Here is a 24,414-nt window from a genome sequence, read left to right on the forward strand (position 1 = left end):
CAATGCAGGAGTTAAGCTGAGAAGCTGCTGGGCTTCATTATTGCAATTGATTAGTCTGTGTGATGGATTGGTTCCTCTGCCTGTCTGGAGCCTGGGAGATCAGAGCGCCGATTCAATGAGGATCCGGACTGGGCTCTTGGTCAGCATAAAAGAAAGCTGAAGCAAGTTTTTCCCTGCTGGCTATTTAGGTTAATACCTTGGTCCCAGCTTCCCCTGTCAGTTTCTGCGATCCCCATCCTAACTCCCTCTGCTTGCTTTACTGTGTTACTGTGTTTGACTTTTGATTATCCGACTGTTACTTGTTTTTGTACTGCGCTGCCCATTTGGTTCCGACCCTGCCTGTTTGACTATCCCATATTGTGTTTGTTTGTCTGTCTTGTTCTGTGTGCACATATCCAGCGCAGGGAACGTCATCGTGGTTGCCCACGGCCGCCTAGGGCCTGTTGAGGCAAGTAAGTAGGGACAGTTGGTGGGTTCAGCGTTAGGGCTTACTGTCGTGTCTGGTCCCTACCTCCCCTGTTCTGACACTAATGTTGCAATCGTCAATTGTAACCTCTTTATGGCTTTTTGTTCTAGCAATCAGTGGGGGTCTCAGCATCTAGATCCCGGCTGATACAAACCTCTGACATTAGGCTATAACATGTCAGAAGTTTGTTCTAATGACCGATACGCTGTAGGGCTGTGGAAATGCATTCACATCATAACCACTCATACACATATTACATATACATCTCGCAACTGAGTGTCACAAGATCATGCTTTTGTCCATGGACAACAGATTGTTGGCCCATGAGAAAATTTAAGGGTGGACACATTTGTACGGTGTTGAATACTATAGAGTGGGATATTTTGGGGCCTTGTTTCAAAGGGTATCTCATTGGAAGAAGTTATCCCCTATCTTTTTCTATGGATAGAGGATGACAAGCTGATTAAAGAGGATTCAACTGCTGACACCCCCTCTGATGTGGAGAACGAGGACTAAATTGTCCCTATAATAAATGGAGTGCACTGTGTGTGTCCAGGACTCCATTCCTTCTTTATGGCCGCCAAGCATTATCGGAACCCAAAATTAAAAGTCATCTCCTTTCCACATGATAGGCAATAACTTATTATCGGTAGGGTACAACTGCTGGGAACCCACCAACCACGGGAATGCGGAGCCCTGGGCCCCTTCACAATTAGGACAGCAGTGTGTATACTTGCCTATGGTCTTATTTACTCTCTATGGGACTGATTGCTGAACTCATCTACTGTATGTTCAGAAGTTTTATAGACAGTGAATGCAGTGGTGGCCATGCCCAGATGCTCCTCACTGATGAGGGGCAAAACCCCGAAACACCTGTATGTGGATGGCTACCTGGCCTTGGTTTTTCCCTTCTCATTACATTGACTTATAGGGCCACTTAATATGGTGGTTTTAGTGGTTTCCCTACAAGAGCCACCCCTAGGATGGGTCCTTCCCGAAGGGATATCTGACTAGTTTTGTGTTTCGAGACTGTTTAATGAGGCTCCACGGGCTCTTCTTTTTGCTTATGCACACATGCTGCAATTCCATTTACAAATTAGGGGACCTCTTTTCTCCTGACTGCATCCCCCCCCCCCCCCCGATCAGCTTATTATCCCCTATCCTGGATAAAACTTCTTCGGAATGGGAGTTTTTTCCATTGTCCACCATATGCTGACTATAACCCTTAGCAAGGATGTAAATAGAGCCTAAGGGTGCATGTTAATTAATATGTTCATTATGGCGACCAGCATTGTGTGACTAGTGTAAGTGCATTGCGCAACACTTTATTCCACATGGGGTTGCATCTTATGGGTCAAGTGTAAAGATCATACAGCAATTTTATCCATGGGAACCCTGCATGCATTTACCCCCACATTGATTTTTTTGACCCTATGTTATGCATAACCCCACTGAATTGCATTATGATAACTATTTGTGTTGCTTAAGGTCTTACGAGATTTCAGATTCCAAAAAACACCCCATTAGTATTATAGATTATGATATATTTATATGCATAATATATAACGCTCTATGACCCGTAATGCAGCCATATTGCAAAGCTACATGTCAAAAAATATGTATGTGTGAAGCTACACAACAATACACATCCTATATGTTAGCATCCAGCGAATGCGGCTCAAAGGCTTGTATTGATTTGAAGGAAACCTTAAGCAATTTCCTAGTTTCATCTTTTTTTTCCCTGCATATAAATGATCTAGGCTGTCTGTCGTTTTTCTCATCTCTATGCAGCAGAAGAGATTGGACCCTGTATTTGATCGCGTCTGTCCGTAAACAACAATGCGGATTATTTTATTATTTGAGAATTGATAGGGAAGCTACATTCGCGCATTTTTGTTCCCCCCTTTAAAATATCAAAGTGTCAACAAGTCCGAAATCCCATCAGACTCTACAACGGTAATTAAAACTCTTCAGATGAAATTCAAAGACAGGTTGCTGTTGAAAATAGCTTTGAATAGCGCTATTTATGAAGGATTTACCATGGAAACATTGATTGCTGCTGGAGATTGCTTTTTGAAAATAAGGCAAAAAAAAAAAAAAATTACAAAAAAAAGGAAACCAAATACACTGATCACTGAGCATCTATAATAATGTACCATGGTATAACTATATACATATATAATATGTGTGTGTGTTATATCGGTGACTATTGCATAATACACACATTTTTTTTTACACTCATATGTATTTTACACTAACATTCTTTTACTTATGACTCTTCAGCTCTTGCCAAACCACAGTTACCAGCATGCCCTGACAGCTGGCATGCTGGGAGTTGCAGCTTTGCAACAACTGGGGAGCCACAGATTGCTGAAAGTTATAATTTTGTAAAAGCTACAGGTTGGGGAATGTGGCTGAGGACATAGAGTTCATGCACACAGCCCAGCAGAGCCTTGTACACAGACACTGCACAGAATCTGTACAGCTCCTTAGTATAGAGCTTTACAGACCCCATATGCTGCCATATGACATTGCTACGAAGGGGAGGAATCTAGGACGTTGGGGGTCCAGTGTAGCAGAAAACCCGGGACAACAAGGCGCTGGCTGGTTGAAGGAAACTTACTGCATCAGGGTGCGTGCACACTATGGAATTCCTGCGTATAACCCGCTGCGTATTCAGTCGCTTGTACCCGCACGCAGCGGCGCGCATCTCCGCCCATGCCATAGACACTATTCTATGCACGGGCGGATTCCGTATTCTGCCAAAAGATGTGACATGTCAATTCTTTCGGCGGAATGCGGAATCTGGCACGGGCGGAGACGCGCCACCACATGCGGGTACGAGCGATGGAATATGCTGTGGGTCACAAGCGGGATTTCCGTAGTGTGCACGCACCCTCAAGGAGGATGGGGAGAGTGGTTCAAACTCTATATTGTGGATTACGCATTTCAAGGAAGGCCTTTTCACCAGATCCATAAGCTGTGCTACAACGGGAGGACACTTCCATGTATGGGGGGGGTTCTGGATCACAATATAATTTGTTTTCTGCCGGATTGGCATAAAAAAAAAAAAACAATTAAAAAAAAACAACATATGCTGCCATATGAAATCACAGTAAGATGGAGCGCCAGTAGATGGGATATGGCTAGGTTCACTCTATATAAAAATGACGGCCATCTTCCATAAACATGCCGTCATTGTGCAAATAACATCTGTTTAGGGATGGTCCGAACCTGCCGAGGTTCGGGTTCGTACGAACCCGGACTCTCGGCAATGATTCCCGCTGTCTTAAACCTCCGTGCAGAGGGTGGATACAGCCGGAGGACCGCCTGGAAAACTGGGATACAACCTATGGCTGTGGCTGTATCCCGGTTTTCCAGGCGGTCCTCCTGCTGTATCCACCCTCTGCACGGAGGTTTAAGACAGCGGGAATCATTGCCGAGAGTCCGCTTTCGTACATCTGTTCTTAAAAAAATAATTGACGTTATTTGTGCAATGACGGCCGTTGTTCTAAAAAATGGTCATCGTTTTTACATAGAGTGAACCTACCCCCTGCGTTTCTATGAAAGAACTACTATCTATGGAAGGACTACTATCTATATATGGTTGTTCTGAAAATCTGCTCTTTTTCTACTCAGTCGTGGTTGAAATCAGTGCTGGAGCTACAGTGAAAATAACACACAAGGCAAACAAATCTACCCCCTCACATGCTGCTACTTCCAAAACAGACTTGTTTCGGTAGTGACGGATGGTTTAGCCAATAATTGACTGGGGAAGACACCACTGCATTGTTATAATTTTATTTGACCTAGTACTATATGAATAAGTATTTATAAAATGCTCCTACATGGAACCTGCGTCACTACCTGCCCCACCATCTTATACCCTTTATGGATATAGGGAAAGGACTGTCAATCAGGGCAGATGGATAAGCTGAGACCACACCAGTGCTGAACCCATGCATGCATTAGCAGTCCATTGTCAATGTAAGTCACAGGGGAGGTCTTAGTTGGCCAGGGTCATGGAGAAGCCATGTCTTGTGTCAGTGCAGGAAATATTACCAATTCACAATGACAATATGAAAACTGAGCAGCTGTGTGATGAGCCAGGGCGGATTTTGTATGGGAACACTCTGGCTTCAACAACCGGTGACCGCATATTGGGTCTCTTACACGTGTATAAACATTAATACTGGAAGTCAACACCAACTGGGAGAAGAAGACATCAGAGCACATAAAGGGGGCATATAATGCACAGTTTTGTGTGTGTGTGTGTGTGTGTGTCTGTGTGTGTGTGTGTGTCTGTCTGTGTGTGTGTGTGTGGGGGGGGTATTTTATTACCAATTTACAGAAAAGTGATTTTTCCATAATTTTAGGTTACAGTTAGAGCGCAACTCAAGTCTGATTGTTCGACATTTGAATACAGCCCATAGCCTATGGCTATTGCCATGTTTTCCAGAATTCCGTAGGACTGCATCCAACTTTGTCAGCCACCAATATTCAAATGCCGAACGATTGGACTCGATCATGCTCGAATTACGTAAATCACTTATTACAGTCAACATGCTCTAGATAAGTCCAGCCCATATTACACATGATTTCAGTTCTCACAACTTACGGTATTGACATCGGTCCCCTGTATATTCATTAAGGCAGTGGCACAGGGGTTGATTGCCAGGCGATACGCTGCACGTGCCTCCATTTTGGCAGACGTTGTCGCAGACCTTTTTGCCGCAGTTAGGACCGGTGTAACCGAGTGCACAGCTGCAGGTTGGTTTTCCTATAGAAACATGATGACACCATTATAACATACAATCACAAAAAAACATTCAGACTTGTACCAGCTAATTCCACTGGGATCCAGACGTAACCGCATACAATAAGGTTATGTTTATTATCGTAGCCCATTTATTCAAACGACTGCACTATGCATGTGCCTGGTCTAGCAAGACGTCACGCTGTAATAGCCTACCTCTATATATAGTAAGACATCTAAGCATTGTGACCTTTCTGAAATTGTATTAACAGTAGAGAAAATGTTCTTTGTCTAAATTCAGATGATAGATTCGCATATTTGGTTATCTGGGTCAGTGGCAAATCAACTATCTGTAAAAATACAACTTAATAGATCCAATTGTTTCAGGAGAACAAGACAAGCCAATTTCATGCCATAAAAACTTCTCTGTGTTGCATATAGAGAATGTATGTGGAAAGTCTTCCATCCCTTCATAGTCATTGTTGGAAAGAAAGTGACAGTACAGTTCTATAAAACTTAAAGGGGTTTTCCAGGAAAAAAAAAAATGACGATCCATCCATAGAAAAGGCTATGAATAGCTGATTGGCAGTGTGGCAAGACCTGGTACTAGAGATGAGCGAAGCAGGCTTTGTTTAGATTGACTTTTGAATCCCGCTCCATGGAAAAGGGGGAGACTGTCTGAAGACTGCCTGGAAAACATAAAAAAAGCCCTGGAAAACATGGATACAGCCTATGGCTAGGCCCACAATCCATCATGTATTCTCTTTGACGCTTTTGACGTTTGTCTTTTTGGATATCCGTTATTTTGAGGCCAATTAACGTCTATTATTTTGAAATCACGTCCATCATTTCAAAATAGTGGATGTAATTTGGACTCAAAATAACAGACGTCCAAAAAGACAGCAGTTGGATGTCCAAATTTTTTTTCATGTTTTCTAGGCGATCCTCAGGCTTTCTCCACCTTCTCCATGGAGCAGGCAGACAGCAGGATTCAAAAGCCGATTGTTCTGCTTCATACACAGCTACACAAAGTCAGCTTTTCTCATCTCTGACGGTCAGCTCTCTGCCGGTCAGCTCTGCCGGTCAGCTCTTCAAGCAAGCTAGAGTGCTGTCTATAAATTTATTGTTTGGAGCTGGAAACATTGTATAGCTTTGGTGCCATGTTACTTCAGCACATTGAGATGAGGAAACCTTGAGCATAATCCAGTTTGTCAAAACCCAAGTGTGCAGTCTTTGATTACTGGTGGCTGAGGAAGTTGGATACAGCCCTAAGGTTGCATGCAAAACATGGATACAGCCACAGGTCTGCATCCAATTTCTTTAGCCACCAAATGTCAAATGCTTGGGTCCAAATGTACCCAAGCAAGTTCAAGGTTCGCTTATTTCTATGCAGCTAACACGTGAGTGTGGAGGCACTCTACAGATCAGCTATTGATGGCTTTTTCTATCCATCCGCCATAATTGGGATTTGCCTGGAAAGCCCCTTTACTTTTATGACCATAACAATTTGGTTATGTTCACACAACGTACTATTTTTGAAAACAATAATCATTGTTTTCCATTAAAACAATGCCTGTTCTTTTCATACTGTAATGAAATGCATTGCTGTCAATGCAACAACAGCCATTGTTTTGAGTGCAAAACAACTGTTCAATTCATTGCAGTATGAAAAGAACGGCTGTTGTTCAAATGGAAAACTACGGCCATTTTTTCAAAAATACTTTGAATAAACATAGCAATAGGGTCAAAATAAGTAAAGAAAGAGCTGTTTCTCTATTAGATTTTATGGAATCCAACAGGAACACAACCACTTTGTAGGACATGTTTGCCCCGTCCCATGGCTAAAGAAATGGACCAAATGCTGTGTCAAAAATAGCCCAAAACTAAAATTATGAATTACCCTTTACATTTTTTTCTGCATTCTTTCACTGTTTCTATATCCCGCTCCTTTATTAGTGATTATTTAACAATATCCTTTTGTAATGTTTGTGATTTTTAGAAAAGATTAAGTTATTACTGCTCTACATTATTAGGAGGCAAAAGGGCCACTTTTTTTTAATCTTTTACATTCTGGAATTCAGCAAGGATAAAACTAATTCCGCCGACCATAATAACGTTACTGCTCATTACCAATGAAATCTTATTAATTTGCTTTTGTTGAAGAACTTTCTTGACTGAATCGGAAGTTTTAATTACGTCCCTCAGATGTGTGCTTTTAATTAACTGATGTCATTTTTCTGGTTCAATTATTGTAGTTCAATACAACTGTCATAAACTTATAAATTTTAATTAAAGCTGCCCCAAGCCGGTGCCGGGTAATGTCCGCTAAGGAATTTGCCAAAAGGCTTAACCGAGAGCGAACAGACAGTAAGCGTCTCACCTCTGGGACTTGTAGAACAATTTAACATTTGGGAGGATATGATTAAGCTAATAGAACCTGCAATATTATACTAACATTTACTGACATTGGGGTAACGTACAATCTATCAAATGGTGTATTAGTGGATGATGAGTTTGAAATATAATTAATAAAATGTTAGTAAAAATATATAATGCATATCTTAGTTATACAGCATGGTAAAGGTACAGGCCACCAAGTGCCAGCTATAAGCAAGGGAGTAACTAACGGGGTGGAGAGGTTGTCCGAGTTTAGGAAATAACAAAATTACGCAGGGGTCCTTAAGCCTCAGGATCAACCCTTAAAGCCCCCATACACCATCAATAACTGACGGCTGAATGATTGTTCGGGTGTTAGTTATCTCTCCCAATACACGGGAACATTCATCACGGCCGAGTGTTCCTGTGTTTTCTATAGGGAGGGAACAGGTAAGCCACAGCAAGAGCGCTCCCGCTACGGCTTATATTTTTCTGAACAAAAAGGTCGGCCATGATTTTCTATCATAACCAGCCCCTATCACCAACAACATCATCTGTCGGTGATTCTTCAGGATTCTTTAGATCATAATCTAAAGTGTATGGGAACATTGTCACACTGGAATGCCAAAAGTCCACCAGTCAAATTATTTCTAGGGGCCCATCCTGATCATCATGATGGTGTGCTTACTATCTAAGGCTGTGACTGTTAGGTAAGGAGTTAATCCGTTAATATTTTAGCCAATTTTACTTTTTCCCTACTACTTTTTTCTGTTAACAGAGCCATATGCAGGTTTGTTTTTTGTGGGACCTGTTGGACTTTTGAATGGTCTCTCTCTCTCTCTCTCTCTCTCTCTCTCTATATATATATATATATATATATATATATATATATATATATATATATATATTATATAAAAACATTGGCCTTGGCCCCTGAAGTATAGTGGATGTTTTCTGAAGGACCGTATGGTGGCCTTTTGCATTACTCAGATGTCGGGTTCAATTGGGATCCTGTGGGTCATCCTAAGGTAATCTAAGTTAGCTCAGTATAAGCACAACAGGTCTATGTGCAGCAGCCAAATTACTGATCCTAAAATTCAGCTGTCTGAGATGTGCCTTGGGCCACTTGGAACTTTAATGACACAAACTCAGGCTTACAGACATTTGTGATAGTGTGAGTTTTGGTTAGACCCATAGTAGGGCCAGAAGCAAAAAGACCACAAATTTTTATGACAAATATATGACCACAAAAACCCCGATTGAGGAAAGTCACTAAGAAAACATTGGGGGTTAAAATGCCTATTTTTCAGCTAACATTTTTCAGATGTTACTGTACATCTTATTTCCCCTTCTGCCTCACCTGCAGCTGGTGTTAAGCAGGTAGGGGAGGAGCATAACAAGTATGGCACTGATTGGCTGATGATCAGCCCCCAATGTCAAGGATCTAGTCAGCTGACTATAATTAGGTCTTATTTTTGGAGTAGGGTTTATATTTTTAGCCTACGCCAAAAAGCCTGCAAAATGAAGCTAAGTCCATCTGAGCCATCTGAGCTCTGAGATGTGATCGCAGAGTCCTAATGGTAGCCATGGGAACCAGAAGCCTCGGGATTTTGGTGTCCTGGCTACAGAGGTCAGCGGGAAAAGGAGGGGGTTAAGGACAGTGGTTCGCGGCCGTGAGCTCTTCCCCTTTTCCTCTCTCCCCTGCCGCTGTTACAAGCTTCTAACAGCAGCAGGGGACAGAGGGGAGGGGGCAGACATAGGGAATTCAGCTTATGGGATCATTATGATCCCATAGGCTGAAGTAAAGAAACAACCTTGGCATTGAGGGTTGAGAAAGGGTTAAAGTAGAGAGTCTAAAAATACACTAAGCTAAACAGCCTGAGGCACTGTGATAAATCCGGCACATTCTTAACTGTTTACCATTACACTGTCTAAGAATTAGAGTTCCAGTAAATCTGGCCTATGGAAAATGCCATTTGTGAACTACAATTTTCCTAATGTTCTTGAAGTGGTTCAGTGTTAGAGTAAATTCAGCTCTCCTACCTCTGTGTATTATCTGACACGGCAGCCCCGGTTATTTCCCCGATGTCACTACAGGGAGTGAATCTATATTCTTGCATTGTTGATTAATCACTGATGAATTGTGGCTGACAAGTTTCTAATCTTGTTCACCTGCAGCCTCGCTCTATTCATGGGCCAGAGGCGACAGACGTGTAAACATAATTATTCACTTACTCAAATGCAAATTGATTTTTGTATTATAAACATTCAATCTCCTGTTCTTTTTAGCGATCGGGGGCCGTGAGGTGTAAAATGTTTATGGTAAAGATGTAAATTCAGAGTCACGGTAAGCAGGGTCACATTCTACAACAGATCTTGGATTTATTAGTATAAGATCAAACATTCTAATTATTTAATAATTCTCATGGGTTAAGCAGAACTCTTGGCATTGGATTACTGGTGGCTGAAGAAGTTGGATGCAGTCCTAGTGAATCCTGAAAAACATGTTACCCATGTTTTCCAGGCAGCCTTAGGGCTGCATCCAACGTGCTCGGAGTTCGCTCTTCTCTTAAAACTCTCAGTCTAGGTGTAGCATGGTGGTTCACTGGCTAGCACTAAGGCTCTGAGATCAAATCCTACCAAGGGCATCTGCCTGGAGTTAAATCCTGAAACCTGGGGTGTGAGTGTGGACAAAGTGCTGTGGAATATAGTGGTGCCATATAAATATGTATGTGTATGTTATACAGTTTTGTACCATTTGTCCAAAATAGTGGGTTTTACTTTTTCTGTTTTTCAATCTTTTTCTTTGCCCACCCCCACCCCACATAAGAACGTAAAACAACCCTTGACAAAAACATCTATATATAAAAAAAAAACACCAAATATACTCATAAGAAAAAGACCAGAGCCGGACTTTACATTTTCTGCACTGTCAGTTTTCTGTGGCCGCTATTCAATGAATAGCGGCCGCACAAAACTGACATGTCAGTTTTCTGTGCGGCTGTATAGAATCCCGGCCGGAGTGTATACAGAGTGAATACACTCCAGCTGGGATTTCATAGAAAACAATGCAATGTATTTTTTTTTTCAATAAATAGAGGCCGGTGTTGCAACAGCTGTTATTAATTGAAAAAATATGTTGTGTGTACCCGGCCTAAGATTGTACATGCCAATACAGCAAACTCTTCGAGGAGTAACATTAGCACTAGAGTTAAGCGAATTTCGAGCACGCTTGGGTTCCTCCAAACCCCGAGAGTACAGCATTTAATTACCGGTGGTTGGTGAAGGTTGATGCAGCCCTAGGGAATCCTGGAAAACATGGATACAGCCTATGGCCTATGGCTGTAACCATGTTTTCCAGGACTCCCTAGGGCTGCATCCAACTTCAACATCCACCGCTAATTACTTGTTGCACACTCGGGTTTATGGACAAGGTCCCTCAACTCTAATTATTACCACCTCTATCTCAAATTACAAATATCATAAATTTATTATTATTATTATTATTATTATTATTATTATTATTATTATTATTATTATTATTATTATTATTATTATTATTATATACTGTGCATATAGCACCTCGCGATTGGCACCAAGACTTAGTGGAACAATAGTTGACCTTTACTATGAAGCCCTGCTATAGCTTGTTACATCTCCCCCTACAGAGCTGATATTTAACCATTGAATGTTTGTATGTGCAGAATAAGACCCCTGGGATTCAAAGCCATTTCTGAATGCAAGGAAATCCGTATACAATAAATCAATTGAAACATCTTCTAGTGTGCAGTCTCCTTCTTACTCCTTCCCCGCTTGACATGGCATCCTGGTCCTGAGCGTCTGTATGGTAAGACACATGACATATCACTTGTTTAACAACACAGTCTCGAATCTCGTGGACCATGAAGCCCGGATAGTAGCATTAATAATGCATTATTCATGATGTAAAGTCGCTGTCTGTTTGTGATTCATACGCCTGTCATAATTTGTCACCAGTGTCTTGTGCAGTAGTAAAAAAAAAAAAAAAAAACTCCCCACCACCTGTTATCTCACTCCCTCAAAGTAATTCCCTCTTACTCTACATCTGGAGATGGAGAAACTTACACAGATTGCTAGATTAATGCACTGAGCTTCAGAGACAGTAGAACATTCTATTTATAACTTTCACATTACTTTAAAAAAAAAAAAAAAAAAAAAACAGGGATGAGAGCGATGCGGCTTCCAGAGAACAAAAAGTCAAGTTTTCAATTATTGATATAAAGAGCCGATGAGAAAAAATACCATTACCGTGTAATTGGGACTTTATTTGGATTAATAATTGGGAGCAAATACACCTACGGATGTGAGAACAACAAGTAAACAGAACGGCACGGGGATCGGGGAAGAAGTCGCAAGGAATTCTAAATATTTACCCAGAGCTGACGCCGTACAAGTTCCTCCATTCAGGCAGTAATCACTACAGTGGTTCATTTCGCATCTTTCTCCCGAGAAACTGGGCCAGCAGTGGCATCTCGGATCGCCTTTCTCATTTATAATGCATCTGCCTCCATTTTCACAAGTCAGTTTGCATAAGTCATCTAGGATGTAACAAAGAAGATGAAATGTATGAGGGAGGACTGTGCGACGTAAGATAAGAGAGCCGGGGTAATCAACAAACGCGGCAGCAATGAGCTGTAGGTAACTATAAAAGAGCACTCGTGATAGTCTACAGGGCTCGACTCCACCACCATTTGTTTATATGGAGGAATACCAAGGTCATTTATGTTGCTCATGTAATGGTGACGCTCTTAACTGGGTGCTGTGTACTGTATATTCTTATATACAGTACCAAGAAGGGAAGGGGGGGGGGGGTAAAGGCTGCCCAACAGAACTGCTGTTTCTTGCTGTCTCTGCACAGCGGGCAGTGATTGCTAACATCGCTTTGTGTTAGAAGCCAATTTTTTTTTATCAGTTTCCAGAGTACCCCTTTACTTTCTCCCTACTGCCTCCCCATGGCATAGGACAACTAATAGGACCCCCATATTGTTCCCCAATTGCTCCCACTGTGGGAAGGGGATGCCCAACACAATTGCTGTGTCTTGCAGTCTCTGCGCAGCGGGCAGTGATTTCTATCATTGCTCTTTGTGTTAGAGGCCACATTTTTTTTTATCAGTCTCCGGAGTACCCCTTTACACTATCCTTATTGCCTTTCCATGGCCTAAGACAGCTAACAGGATACCCCTCCATGTTCCCCATTGCTCCTACGCAATCCCGGCTGCACTACTGTTTTGCCATGTTCCGTTGATATCGTGCAACCGCCCCTCCCCCCAGAGTAGGGATCAGGATTTCATTGATAGCTAGGAACGCTACTTTATACTTCAATTTGCCTTAAAGCCAACCAGGGGAACAATACATAAAGCACCAAGACTGCAGGGAAATTAATCCCAGCTAACAATAAAGCATACATAACCCTCACCTGCATAATTTTGGTCTGAACACGTTCCATTTACTAGAACTTTCCCCTCCGGACATCCGCAGGTTGCCCCCATAGGGTTGAGCAGACAGATGAATTCACATTTTATATCCAGACAAGGATTGGGCACTGTCAGGGGAGAAGAGACACACACAGGTAATGTAAGGTGCAAAAGTAACAATGCAGTATATTCCACAGTACTATCCAAAGTTTTGAGCTTTATTCTACTCCTAAAGGGATAGTAACAGTCAGTCTCTATTCTAGATTTTGATATATTTACAGACTTAAAGCGACTCTGCACCCATAATCTGTGCCCCCCCCCCCCCCCCAAAACCACTTGTACCTTCGGATAGCTGCTTTTAATCCAAGATCTGTCCTGTGGTCCGTTTGGCAGGGGATGCAGTTATTGTCCTAAGAACAACTTTTAATCCGGCAGCGCTGTGTCTAACGACCGGGGCTTACATTTGCATATGCATTAGGCTGGCACCGCCTCTCCATCCTTCCTCCCCACCCTCCTCATCATTAGGAATGATCCAGGAACATTTACTGCTGTTTGAGCTTTGCACAGGTGTATTAACGATCCAGCCCATGTTTATTATACACACAGGTGGGGAATAGGAAGCAATCTGCCTGGAGCATTCCTAATGATGAGGAGGGTGGGGAGGAAGGACAGAGAGGTGGTGCCAGCCTAATGCATATACAAATGTAAGCCCCGGCTGTTAGACACAGCGCTGCCGTATTAAAAGTTGTTTTAATGACAATAACAGCATCCCCTGCCGAATGGACCCCAGGACAGATCTTGGATTAAAAGCAGCTATCTGAAGGTACAAGTGTTTTTTTTTTTTTTTGGGGGGGGGGGGGGGGATTGTGGGTACAGAGTCGCTTTAAAGGGTTTATTTGGAAAGCAAAAAAGGTCCTACCTGATCGGCTCTCTGGTGCCTCACTCCTTCCTGCGGACAGCATTTGACTGCTACTCGATGTTACTAACCAATGTTGCGGCAACATCGGGCAAGTTATTTGCAGGCCTGGTTTAATGCTTGCAACATCTACCCCCAAAATCTATATGCCTCCATAAGAAATCAAGGACACACAGGGAGGTCAAAGGTCCTAAGTAACTTCCAATGAAGACTTATTTTGGCGTTGTGCAAAATAAAGTCCTAATACAACCAAGTTAGGTATATGTTAAAGCGGTCACCTAGCACTTATTTATTTATTTGAACATTTTGCTACCTTTATATAGAGCATAACAAACGTTTTATTCTTACCTTTCCCCTACTGCCTACAACTGCCACCACTTCTGCAGATGAACTTGTGTCAGCAGTGACAGCCTGCTCAGCCAATCACTGAGAGCAACTCAGAAGTGACTGTGCCGCTGACAGTGATTGGCTGAACTGGCTGTCACTGCCGGACAAGTCTGTCTAAAGCTGTGGTCAGTGGAGGACCTGAAGAAGCTACAGGACACTGAAGGAAGACACCAGAGGACCATGGAGAGGTAAGCATAAGATATTTGACTTATGACTTGGAAGACTTCCTGTAAGTCCATTAACCCAGTCTGTCTGTGTATCATATGAACAACCTACTGATATAAGCACCATGCATGCAATACTCCTGTAGTGATGCTGTAGGTGAATTGCACACTTGCACAGATTAAAGGGGTTATCCAGGGCTACGAAAACATGGCCACTTTCTTCCAGAGACAGCCCCACTCTCTTCTCCAGCTTGGATGGGGTTTTACTGCTCAGTTCCATTGAAGTGAATAGAGCTTAATTGCAAATCACACCTGAACTGGAGACAAGAGACGTGTTGTTTCTGAAAGAAAGTGGCCATGTTTTGTACCACTGGATAACCCCTTTAAGGTGATCACTGTGATTTATAAAATTGAAATACTTTGTAAACATTAGGAATAAGCGCAACTGGAGCATCAATGATAGTTCGGCATTTGAGTACCGGCGGCTAAAGAAGTTGGGTGCAGAACTAGGAAGTCCTGGAAAAGATGGATACAGTCATAGATCATGGGCCTTATCCATGTTTTCCAGGACTCCCTAGGGATGGCTCTAACTTTCTCAGCCACCGGTATTCAAATGCCCAACGATCCGACTCAAGAATACTCTATAGTTTTTTTTTAAAGTAAAAAAAAAAAAAAAATGCTCCTTGCAATATGCCCCGAGCTTCCGCTATTGAATTACTTACAGTGAGGCTGCTTGTAGTGATGGGCGACTAAGACACTTTTTGCTTTTTCCACATTTAAGTTCAGATACTCCATGGCACCATTCCCAAACTTCTGTATCCGGAAGGCTCCATTTTTAAGACCAGCTCCATAAATGTAATCCTCAAATAAGTCTATTCTGTGAGGGTACATCAGTCCTTAGGGAGAAGAAGAGAAATAAGTCAACCGCCGGAGTTGTTTTTTAGGGACATAAAACAAGACGGGGACCTGACCAAAGTATGATGCATGTGGATGTTTGTTAAAATGTTTTACAACTCGGCTGTCACTCCATTTTTTTTTATAACTTTTATCAGAACAAGTTGCCTCAGAGGTTCAGATCTCCAATACACTTACTGTATTCCTTACCAATGGTTGCAGCTCACTTGTAGCACAAATGTAACTTTACACTGAATCCAAAATAGAGTGTTTTATTTAAAAATAAATACATTAAAAAAATAAACAACACGTTCCATTACAAAATTTAGGAATTTCCAACCATCATAGAAATTGGGAGCAAAGGTCAGCACTAATGAAAGGACCTTCGGAAAATCAAAGGGTCGGAATTTTTGTAGTCGGGAGAACAGGACCATCAATATTACAGAGGTGAGTGGGCAGAGTAAGCATAAATATAAAAGATGATTCTTTGAAACATTCTAACAATACAGGGCACAACGTGTTTTGACACCTCATCAAAGTCTTCCTCAGGTTCACAACCATGAATTAAACTGATGAAAGTTAGAAGAGAAGAATTTTCTATCTGTTAACTCTTACTGCTGTCATGACATTTAAAGCATACTGAGGTATCAAAACTCCTATGAACTTCATGTTATGGATATCCTTTTATACCTAGTGTAGCAAAAAAATAACTGCCTTTTTAATACACCAGAACTAGAAGCAAAAATTAGCCTGAAGAGGAGAATCTACCCTTCTGATATGTCCTTAGGCTATGTTCACACTACGTAAGTGCCAAAGTGCTGCAGCCTGAGGGAATTCTGGCCAGAGTGTAAACACTTAGTATACATTCCATCCGGGACACCTAGCGGCGCCATAGAAAACTGACATGTCAGTTTTCTGCGGCCGCTATTCAGTGACTAGTTGACGCAGAAAACCCTGTCAGTTCACACAATAGAGCAAGCATCTCTGGCCACTTGCTCTATTGTTTGCTGTGGGGAGTTCCGATGCGGTGCGTGCGCATCAGAATTCTGCGGCCTGAAAGATCATCCGTCCGGTACTGCAGACCAGTCGTTCCAGTTTCTTATGAGGTCTGAACATAGCCTTATTGTACATGGGGCACTGAAGACGGTTTCTTGTCTTCATCCTCCATTTCTATTTTGAGTTTAACATTTATGCTAATTGGGTGCACTGGGGGCAAAGATCAAGTGATTTAAATTGGAAAACCCCTTTAAGTGAACATGTGTTCAAGTATTCAGTGATATGACCCATTACATTATTTTTTTTTACTTTTTTTAGGTCAATATATGGTTAATCGAAAAGTTACATACCATGCTTACTTCTGACCACCATGGCTAAATCCGAGCCATCTAGCCGGATTGTACCGATAACGGATTCTTCAAAGTCGGCCCAGTAAAGGCGTTGGCCGAAATGATCAACGACAAGCCCTGAATGCAAAGAGACAAGAAATCATTTCTGAAGGGTTTGCCAACTTTTTTTGAAAGTCGTTTTGTATGTATCACATGGAAGCAAAATAATTATTTCGAACAGAACCAATTTAGGGGAAGGAAAATGTATTCCAGGTCACAGCGGGTTCTTTGCAATCGGTTAAGTTATGCACATCGCTATACACTTGGCTGCATCATCCCAGCTTGTTGAGCAGCAAATTGCATTTGTTTTATTTTTCTGTTCAGAAAGAATTTTTCCTTTGATCTGCCGAAACTCCAGTGAACGCCGAGCTCTTAATAATAAAACCCAAGCTGTTTGTATTCCATAAGATGTGTATGTCGCGAGGAGAACGGTGAGATGCGAAGCTGTGTATTCAGAAACTTAAAGCCGGCATACTTCCCAATAATGGCTTTATCAAAAATATATTCTTGTGGAGCAACTGGTAGCCTGCCGCGAAATACAGGAAATACAACATTTCAAAGCTCAAAACTTTATGGGCATATTAGATAGGGCAAGCCTCAAAGAACAACATTCCACAAATCAACATTTGGGTTGGGCAGAGTATTAAGCCACGCCCTCTTTCAATATGATAGTCCCTCGAAGTTGCCAATAAAGCCTTTAGCATAGGCTTCCTTTAAAGTCCCATTCACAAGATGTAATGTAATGTAATGTAATGAATGTATGTATACAGTGACCCGACCAGCAGAAAAGTGAGTGTAGCTCTGAAGTATAATAAAGGATGTAACTCAGGATCAGTACAGGATCAGTAATGTAATGTATTTATACAGTGACCCGACCAGCAGAATAGTGAGTGTAGCTCTGAAGTATAATGCAGGATGTAACTCAGGATCAGTACAGAATCAGTAATGTAATGTATGTACACAGTGACATCACCATCAGAATAATGAGTGCAGATCTGAAGTATAATACAGAATTTAACTCAGGATCAGTAATGTAATGTATGAACACAGTGACCTCACCAGCAGAATAATGAGTGCCGCTCTGGAGTATAATACAGGATGTAACTCAGGATCAGTAATGTATGTACACAGTGACCCCACCAGCAGAATAGTGAGTGCCGCTCTGGAGTATAATACAGGATGTAACTCAGGATCAGTACAGGATCAGTAATGTAATGTATGTACACAGTGACCCCACCAGCAGAATAGTGAGTGCTGCTCTGGAGTATAATACAGGATGTAACTCAGGATCAGTACAGGATCAGTAATGTAATGTACGTACACAGTCACCCCACCAGCAGAATAGTGAGTGTAGCTCTGGGGTATAATACAGGATGTAACTCAGGATCAGTACAGGATCAGTAATGTAATGTATGTACACAGTGACCTCTCCAGCAGAATAATGAGTGCCGCTCTGGAGTATAATACAGGATGTAACTCAGGATCAGTAATGTATGTACACAGTGACCTCACCAGCAGAATAGTGAGTGCAGCTCTGGAGTATAATACAGGATGTAACTCAGGATCAGTACAGGATCAGTAATGTATGTACACAGTCACCCCACCAGCAGAATAGTGAGTGCAGCTCTGGAGTATAATACAGGATGTAACTCAGGATCAGTACAGGATCAGTAATGTATGTACACAGTGACCCCCACCAGCAGAACAGCAGAATTTTTTTCAAAATATATTCTTCCTATTACTTCCATTTAATAATACACTTATCACAGTGTAAAAAAAACAATGACAATCCTCTGAATCTGCTTTTTTTTTTCTTCATTGCTTAAAAAAAAATGCCCCGACTATTCTACTACTCGATGGTTATGTCAAAACCAAGTTTTCCAGGGACTTGAGTCAATCAGCCATCGCGCTAGGAAACCAATAACCTGAAACCATTGTCAGCAAGTAAAGGCAATTGTCTTAATTCTAAGCTGCACTTGATTTCAATTCTGTAAACTGCAGGCGATTACCTGTGCTGTCACTTCTAGGCCTATTTGCTCCATGAGAGTCTGCAGTGCAATAACCACTGGCAGCAGACTACAAGAAAATACTTTCTTAGTCCTAAGTCTATTGCCTAGTAGAAAACATACAGCCGTGTATATATAGCATGATTGTTAAAATAATTTGTCCTATTATGTCTAGAAAATAATGTTTTATACATTTAATGATCAAAGTGAATACCTGTTGGTCTTTCTAAGTTTTTTTGCACTATAACTCTTCTTAAAGTACCATCCATGGCCGACTCCTCAATATGTGACCGATCTCCAATGACTGTCCAGTACATCATCCTGACAGGTGCAAAATGTTCAGAGAAGGAAAACAAAATAAGCCAATGAGAGTAGATTAAAAAAAAAACACAACAAGATAGATAGATCGATAGTAGCTGGGACTCAGATAGATAGATAGATAGATAGATAGATAGATAGTAGCTAGGACACAGATAGATAGAAGCTAGGACTCAGATAGATAGATAGATAGATAGATAGATAGATAGATAGATAGATAGATAGAAGCTAGGACTCAGATAGATAGATGGATAGGAGATAGATAGGAGATAGATAGATAGATAGATAGATAGATAGAAGCTAGGACTCAGATAGATAGATGGATAGGAGATAGATAGATAGATAGACATAGATAGATAGATAGACATAGATAGATAGATAGATAGACATGATATATAGAAGATAGATAGATTTATAGATAGATAGATAGATAGATAGACATGATATATAGATAATTGATAGGAGATAGATAGATAAATTTATAGATAGAAATATTTAGCTTTTACTTAAAGAGTCACTGTCGTATTTTTTTTTTTTTTGCAGAAATCAATAGTCCAGGCGATTTTAAGAAACTTTGTAATTGGGTTTATTAGCCAAATCTGCCATTATCTGCATGTAAAAAGCCTTTTCCCAGGTCCCCCCCTCCTTCCTCTTTTTTATCCACTCTGAAAAATCAGAAAATTGTGACTTGTTGCAGGAGACGTCCCCTGTCTGCTCTAGGGAGAGGGGAGGGGGGAGGAGGAAGGAGGGAGTTAGCCGGCAGCAGAAAGCAGATAACAGAGGATTACAGGCACAGAGCTGGGTGACAGCTGTAATCCGAGCTCAGACAGGTCACTGGTGATGGTCAGTAGAGATATCCCGTGAGGGATTTGTAGATTAACTCTTTGTTGTCCTGTTTTGGTCTTTTGTTTAGCTCTCTCCATAGGAGAACAATGAAGACAGGGGGGAGAGCTTCAAACTGCTTTTTCATGATAAAAATGCATTTTTCGGATAATAAACCCAATTAAAAAGTTTCTTAAAATCGCCTGGACTATTGATTTCTGCAAAAAAAAAAATTCACGACAGTGACACTTTAAGTGTAGCCCAGTTTGGACAAGTACTTTTGTGTAAGCCAATCGACGTACAGTTACCCCTTTAGAGCCACTCTCCTATGAATGTTACTATAACAAAGTATTACAAAGTACCTATGACTCTTGATATCCTGGGCTGGGTTGCAGAATCTTAAAGGGGATGTTCGGGATAAATTCCTACTTACCCAGGCTGCGGGGGACATGACAGTAATGTATACTTTCCTTTTCTGCTTTTTTGCCACTGACCGTTTCCAGGCTGCCTTCTCTGGCCAATTTCAGTGTTTTTAAAACATCCAATGACGTCCCGCTCCTACCCGAAATGGCCACTCAGCATAGAGTCTATGACAATCGGCCATTTCCTATAGGAACAGGACATCATTGTATGTTATAAAAATAGTTAAAGCAGAGCAGAGTACAGTAGGTGGCCTGGGAAATGGCAGTAGTGGGGAAGTGGGACAGGTAAGTATACATAACTGTCATGTCCCCCGCAGTCTCAGCAGCATGGCTAAGTACAAATCTTTCTCAGACAACCCCTTTAACTTTAAAATAATGTCAATATTACTGCTCTAACTGCAATACAGCCTGGGATAGAGCACGATAGTCTTCAACCCATGTTACTACAGACCCTACAAAAGCTTGCTACTAAAAGCTCTATCTCAGACTGAGTTGCAGCTAGAGCTGTGATCTGTGCCTTGTTTTTTTTTTTTTTTTGCTTTGTTTTTATGGGGTACATGTAGCCATGCTTTGAGCTACAAACATAGATTTTTATGCATATTAAATAAAAAAAAAGAACACTTTGACACCAAACAGCACAAATGTGCCTTTGTGTATGAAGTGCTAAGAGATTCAAAAATGTCCAAAAACACCCTGTAAGGGAAGTGCTAAAAGGCACCGGTATATTCAAGAATAATCCCTACTGTTCACAAGATCAAAGTAAATAGTACTACGTTGTAGTCCTTATACAAAGCCAAGTGAGAAGTGAAGGTGCCTTTATATTTTTGTTCCAGACTTAATAGTGGAGCCTGTTATTTGGATTAAGTTACTTCTTCTTCTTTTACTTGACACAAGTGTATAACTTACCCTTTTTTAGGATTCACGGCAATGGCATAAGGTTCTCCTGCTATGTTGGTGAGGAGTCGGGTACAGTTGGGTCCATTGATTTGACCAACATTTATGGAATATCTCAAGCGTGCCCAGTGGGTGGTGTAATAACTGAACCAATGCATGCGGGAGTGATCTGTCCAGTAGATGTTTCCGGTTACCCAATCCACAGCGATATCCCTGGGTCTTTTAAATTCAGGGCACTGAAAAACAAATTACAAATGGTTTTCCTTGCAAAACATACTGTTGAGCTATGAGAAAGGTCGAGAGACCAAAACGCCTCAGCTTCTGTCACTGAGTTTGTTATTTTTGTAATTAAAAGTTTCAATAAAGACCAAATTTTGGACGTATCCCAGGATTGCCGGCTTTTATCCTATTGTTTGTTGGTGAAACTTGCATCACTGTGCATCGGGTGGGTGAACTGCTGCGGGTGGGGTGAGCTGAATAATATGAATAAGTTTGTATACTGATAAGCTATCCACTGCTATTCACTATTTAGAGGTGGGGACATGTAACTGTAGCCCAGATTCCATTAATGGGAACAGCAGCTGAGTCGCAGTTACCAGGTCCGGCCACTAAGCAATGAATAGAGGCAACTGCATCTTACTGTGTAAGAAGGTGCTAAACAGCTAATTGGTAGGTATGTTGAGTACATCCCACCAATGCATGACTAATGAGCTATCAGTATGTTTTCCCCCCATAAACCTTATTAATGCAAGGATTTTATTAGAAGTCTACATAACCTAATGACCGCTAAGGTCCAAAACTGGATCCAACCAATATAGTGGAATTTGTTTAAAATTTTTTAGGCTGCAGTCCAATTCCCTTACAAAGTGCACTACAAGGTCTAAGGGGACAGCGTCATTGTGTCATATGGCATGTGTAACAGTCATTAACTATATTCTAGATCAGAATTAGAACTTAGAAGGTCCATCCCATTTGCCTCAGGTATCTATGGTACTTCAAAGACTGTATTTGGCAACTTTACTAAAACTTCAAAACTTCTGGAAACAGTAGAGAATACTGACAAAAGAACACAAAGATGGACAATCGGAAATTATTGGGACATACAGTACTGCACTAATTATGCTTCATTACACCCAATAGGGCACATTACTTAAAAGGTCCCCTACTTAGGTCCCCTACTTCTTATGAGTATATATGTCCGGTTGGTACACCAAATTAAGAGTACACTCTTTTTGGATCTTTTTGGAACGGACCAATAGCTGGCTTTTAGAATTGATCTTCAGTATCAAACCCGAAATACTAAACTTACAATTAAACCACTTCTGGTTTCCTTTCCTCGTCTACCGTGAAATGTATTGTAGAAAATTCCTCCTGGGTTGAATTGCGTGCTCCATATAATCATATTGCCTTGAAGATACATGTCCATTCCTGTTATTCTAGAGTTGTGGGCAATACGAGATATCTGCTGATGCTCCATGTTGTAGCCAAAGGGATATCTGAAAGCGAGGACCTCAGTGTCATTGGCCACATAGAGTATTTGTTCTTCTGAGTCTGAAATAATACCAGATACCATAATTATACAATAAATGACTAGGAGGACATCTGCGTACATGAATTTGTTACATTGTTCTGGATAACAAAGACCACCACATAGAGGACGAACATTTCCTGTTTATCCATATAAATATGTAAACCTTAAAAAAATTAAAAAAGACCCCCAAAATTTAGACCCCAAATAATATGGGCCAATCAATGTTCAATTTAGGTTATTCAACCCCTAAGCCTATTTTTAAGATGTCAGGAGCAGGAATCAAAGGGTTACTCCAGCAATTTTTCATTCTGGTTTCAGAAAGTTATATAGACTTGTAAATGACTTCAATAAGACTTCTGGTACTTATAAGCAGCTGTATGTCCTGCAGGAAGTGGTGTATTCTTTCCAGTCTGACACCGTGCTCTGTGCTGCCACCTCTGTCCATGTCAGGAACTGTCCAGAGCAGCAGATTATTCTAAACCTCTTCTGCTTTGGAAACCAGTTGATTTGAAAGAAAAAAATTGCTGAAGAACCCTTTTAACCAGTTGCCCAGTTCCCTATAATATTTTAACTTTTTATGTTTTTGTGCATTTATACAAGGACTTATACAAAATAATTGTTACAAATAGATGAGCACAATATGGGAAATACAGTCCCGAAAAAAAAAAAAAAAATGACAATTTGTGTTCTTCAAAATTACCTTTGATGGTGCAACCGTTGCCCCTTTCTATGAAGTTTCTGTCACAGGAGCATCGGTAGGACCCCTTTAGGTTGGTACAGTGGTGGGAGCAGCTTCCTAGGAGTAAGCACTCATTGACATCTACAACAAAAGAAAGACATTTTTTAAATTTAAAATCCAACATTTCAAGCAGCTGCACCAATTGCTGAAAATGGCCGTTGATACTCAACCCAAGCAGTTGGCTACAGAGATATATATGGTGGAGGTATCTGTTGGGGAATATTTCCAATTTATACCTCTCAAGTATAACATAATGTAAACAGACCCTAAGTTGTATAATAATAAGGATGGGACTAGCCCACAACACTATCATAGGATTCTTAGTTGAACCTAGTCTCCAAGCCCTATCTGTTTGTGACTTTGAAGCTATCCATTAAAAAGTAAGGTTTATTTCTTATGGGGTTATCAAGGATTAGAAAAATATGGCCAGGATTGTAACTTCTACAATGAGGTTCTACTGAGGTAAATAAGTCTAACTGCAAAAACTCAATCAAGAGATACATGTCCTGCTGTTTCTAGAAGAAAACAATCATGTTGTTTTTTTGTTTTTTTTCATCGTATCAAATTTGTTAGGAATTTCAGAAAATCTGAAACTTTTTGGATTTTGACAGAGCACTGAATGGCAGATACATTAGTGATCAAAAAAAGAGTTACGGCTTAGAATTGGGTTAGGTACACTAACCGTACTAACTAATTCTAAATTAGAATTAAGATTAGTAGGGTTAGGGAATGCTGTCTTGACATTACAAAGAACTTGGATACAGTTAGATACCGTCCTAGGAGACCTCGGAACATCATGTACAAATTTAAGGCCACTTTTGAATTCAAATTAAACATGATAGTCGATTTGGAGAAATTAGACTTTGAAACGAGGTACAGAAAATT

General features: G+C 41.0%; 1 protein-coding gene across 1 annotated transcript in view; it reads right to left on the reverse strand.

Annotated features, from left to right (window-relative positions):
* LRP1B (LDL receptor related protein 1B) overlaps positions 1 to 24,414 on the reverse strand; it is a 631,601-nt gene that overhangs the window by 35,083 nt on the left and 572,104 nt on the right. Inside the window, exons 74-82 of the mRNA XM_069982660.1 lie at positions 23,491 to 23,610; positions 22,569 to 22,810; positions 21,272 to 21,495; positions 19,018 to 19,124; positions 16,759 to 16,875; positions 15,241 to 15,414; positions 13,054 to 13,179; positions 12,011 to 12,175; positions 5,085 to 5,246 (exon numbers count right to left, since the gene is read on the reverse strand). Of these exons, the coding sequence (XP_069838761.1) occupies positions 5,085 to 5,246; positions 12,011 to 12,175; positions 13,054 to 13,179; positions 15,241 to 15,414; positions 16,759 to 16,875; positions 19,018 to 19,124; positions 21,272 to 21,495; positions 22,569 to 22,810; positions 23,491 to 23,610 (1,437 nt within the window). The remainder of the gene's footprint in view (positions 1 to 5,084; positions 5,247 to 12,010; positions 12,176 to 13,053; positions 13,180 to 15,240; positions 15,415 to 16,758; positions 16,876 to 19,017; positions 19,125 to 21,271; positions 21,496 to 22,568; positions 22,811 to 23,490; positions 23,611 to 24,414) is intronic.

This window comes from Dendropsophus ebraccatus, chromosome 9 (assembly GCF_027789765.1).
Source record: "Dendropsophus ebraccatus isolate aDenEbr1 chromosome 9, aDenEbr1.pat, whole genome shotgun sequence".
Lineage (NCBI taxonomy): Eukaryota > Metazoa > Chordata > Amphibia > Anura > Hylidae > Dendropsophus > Dendropsophus ebraccatus.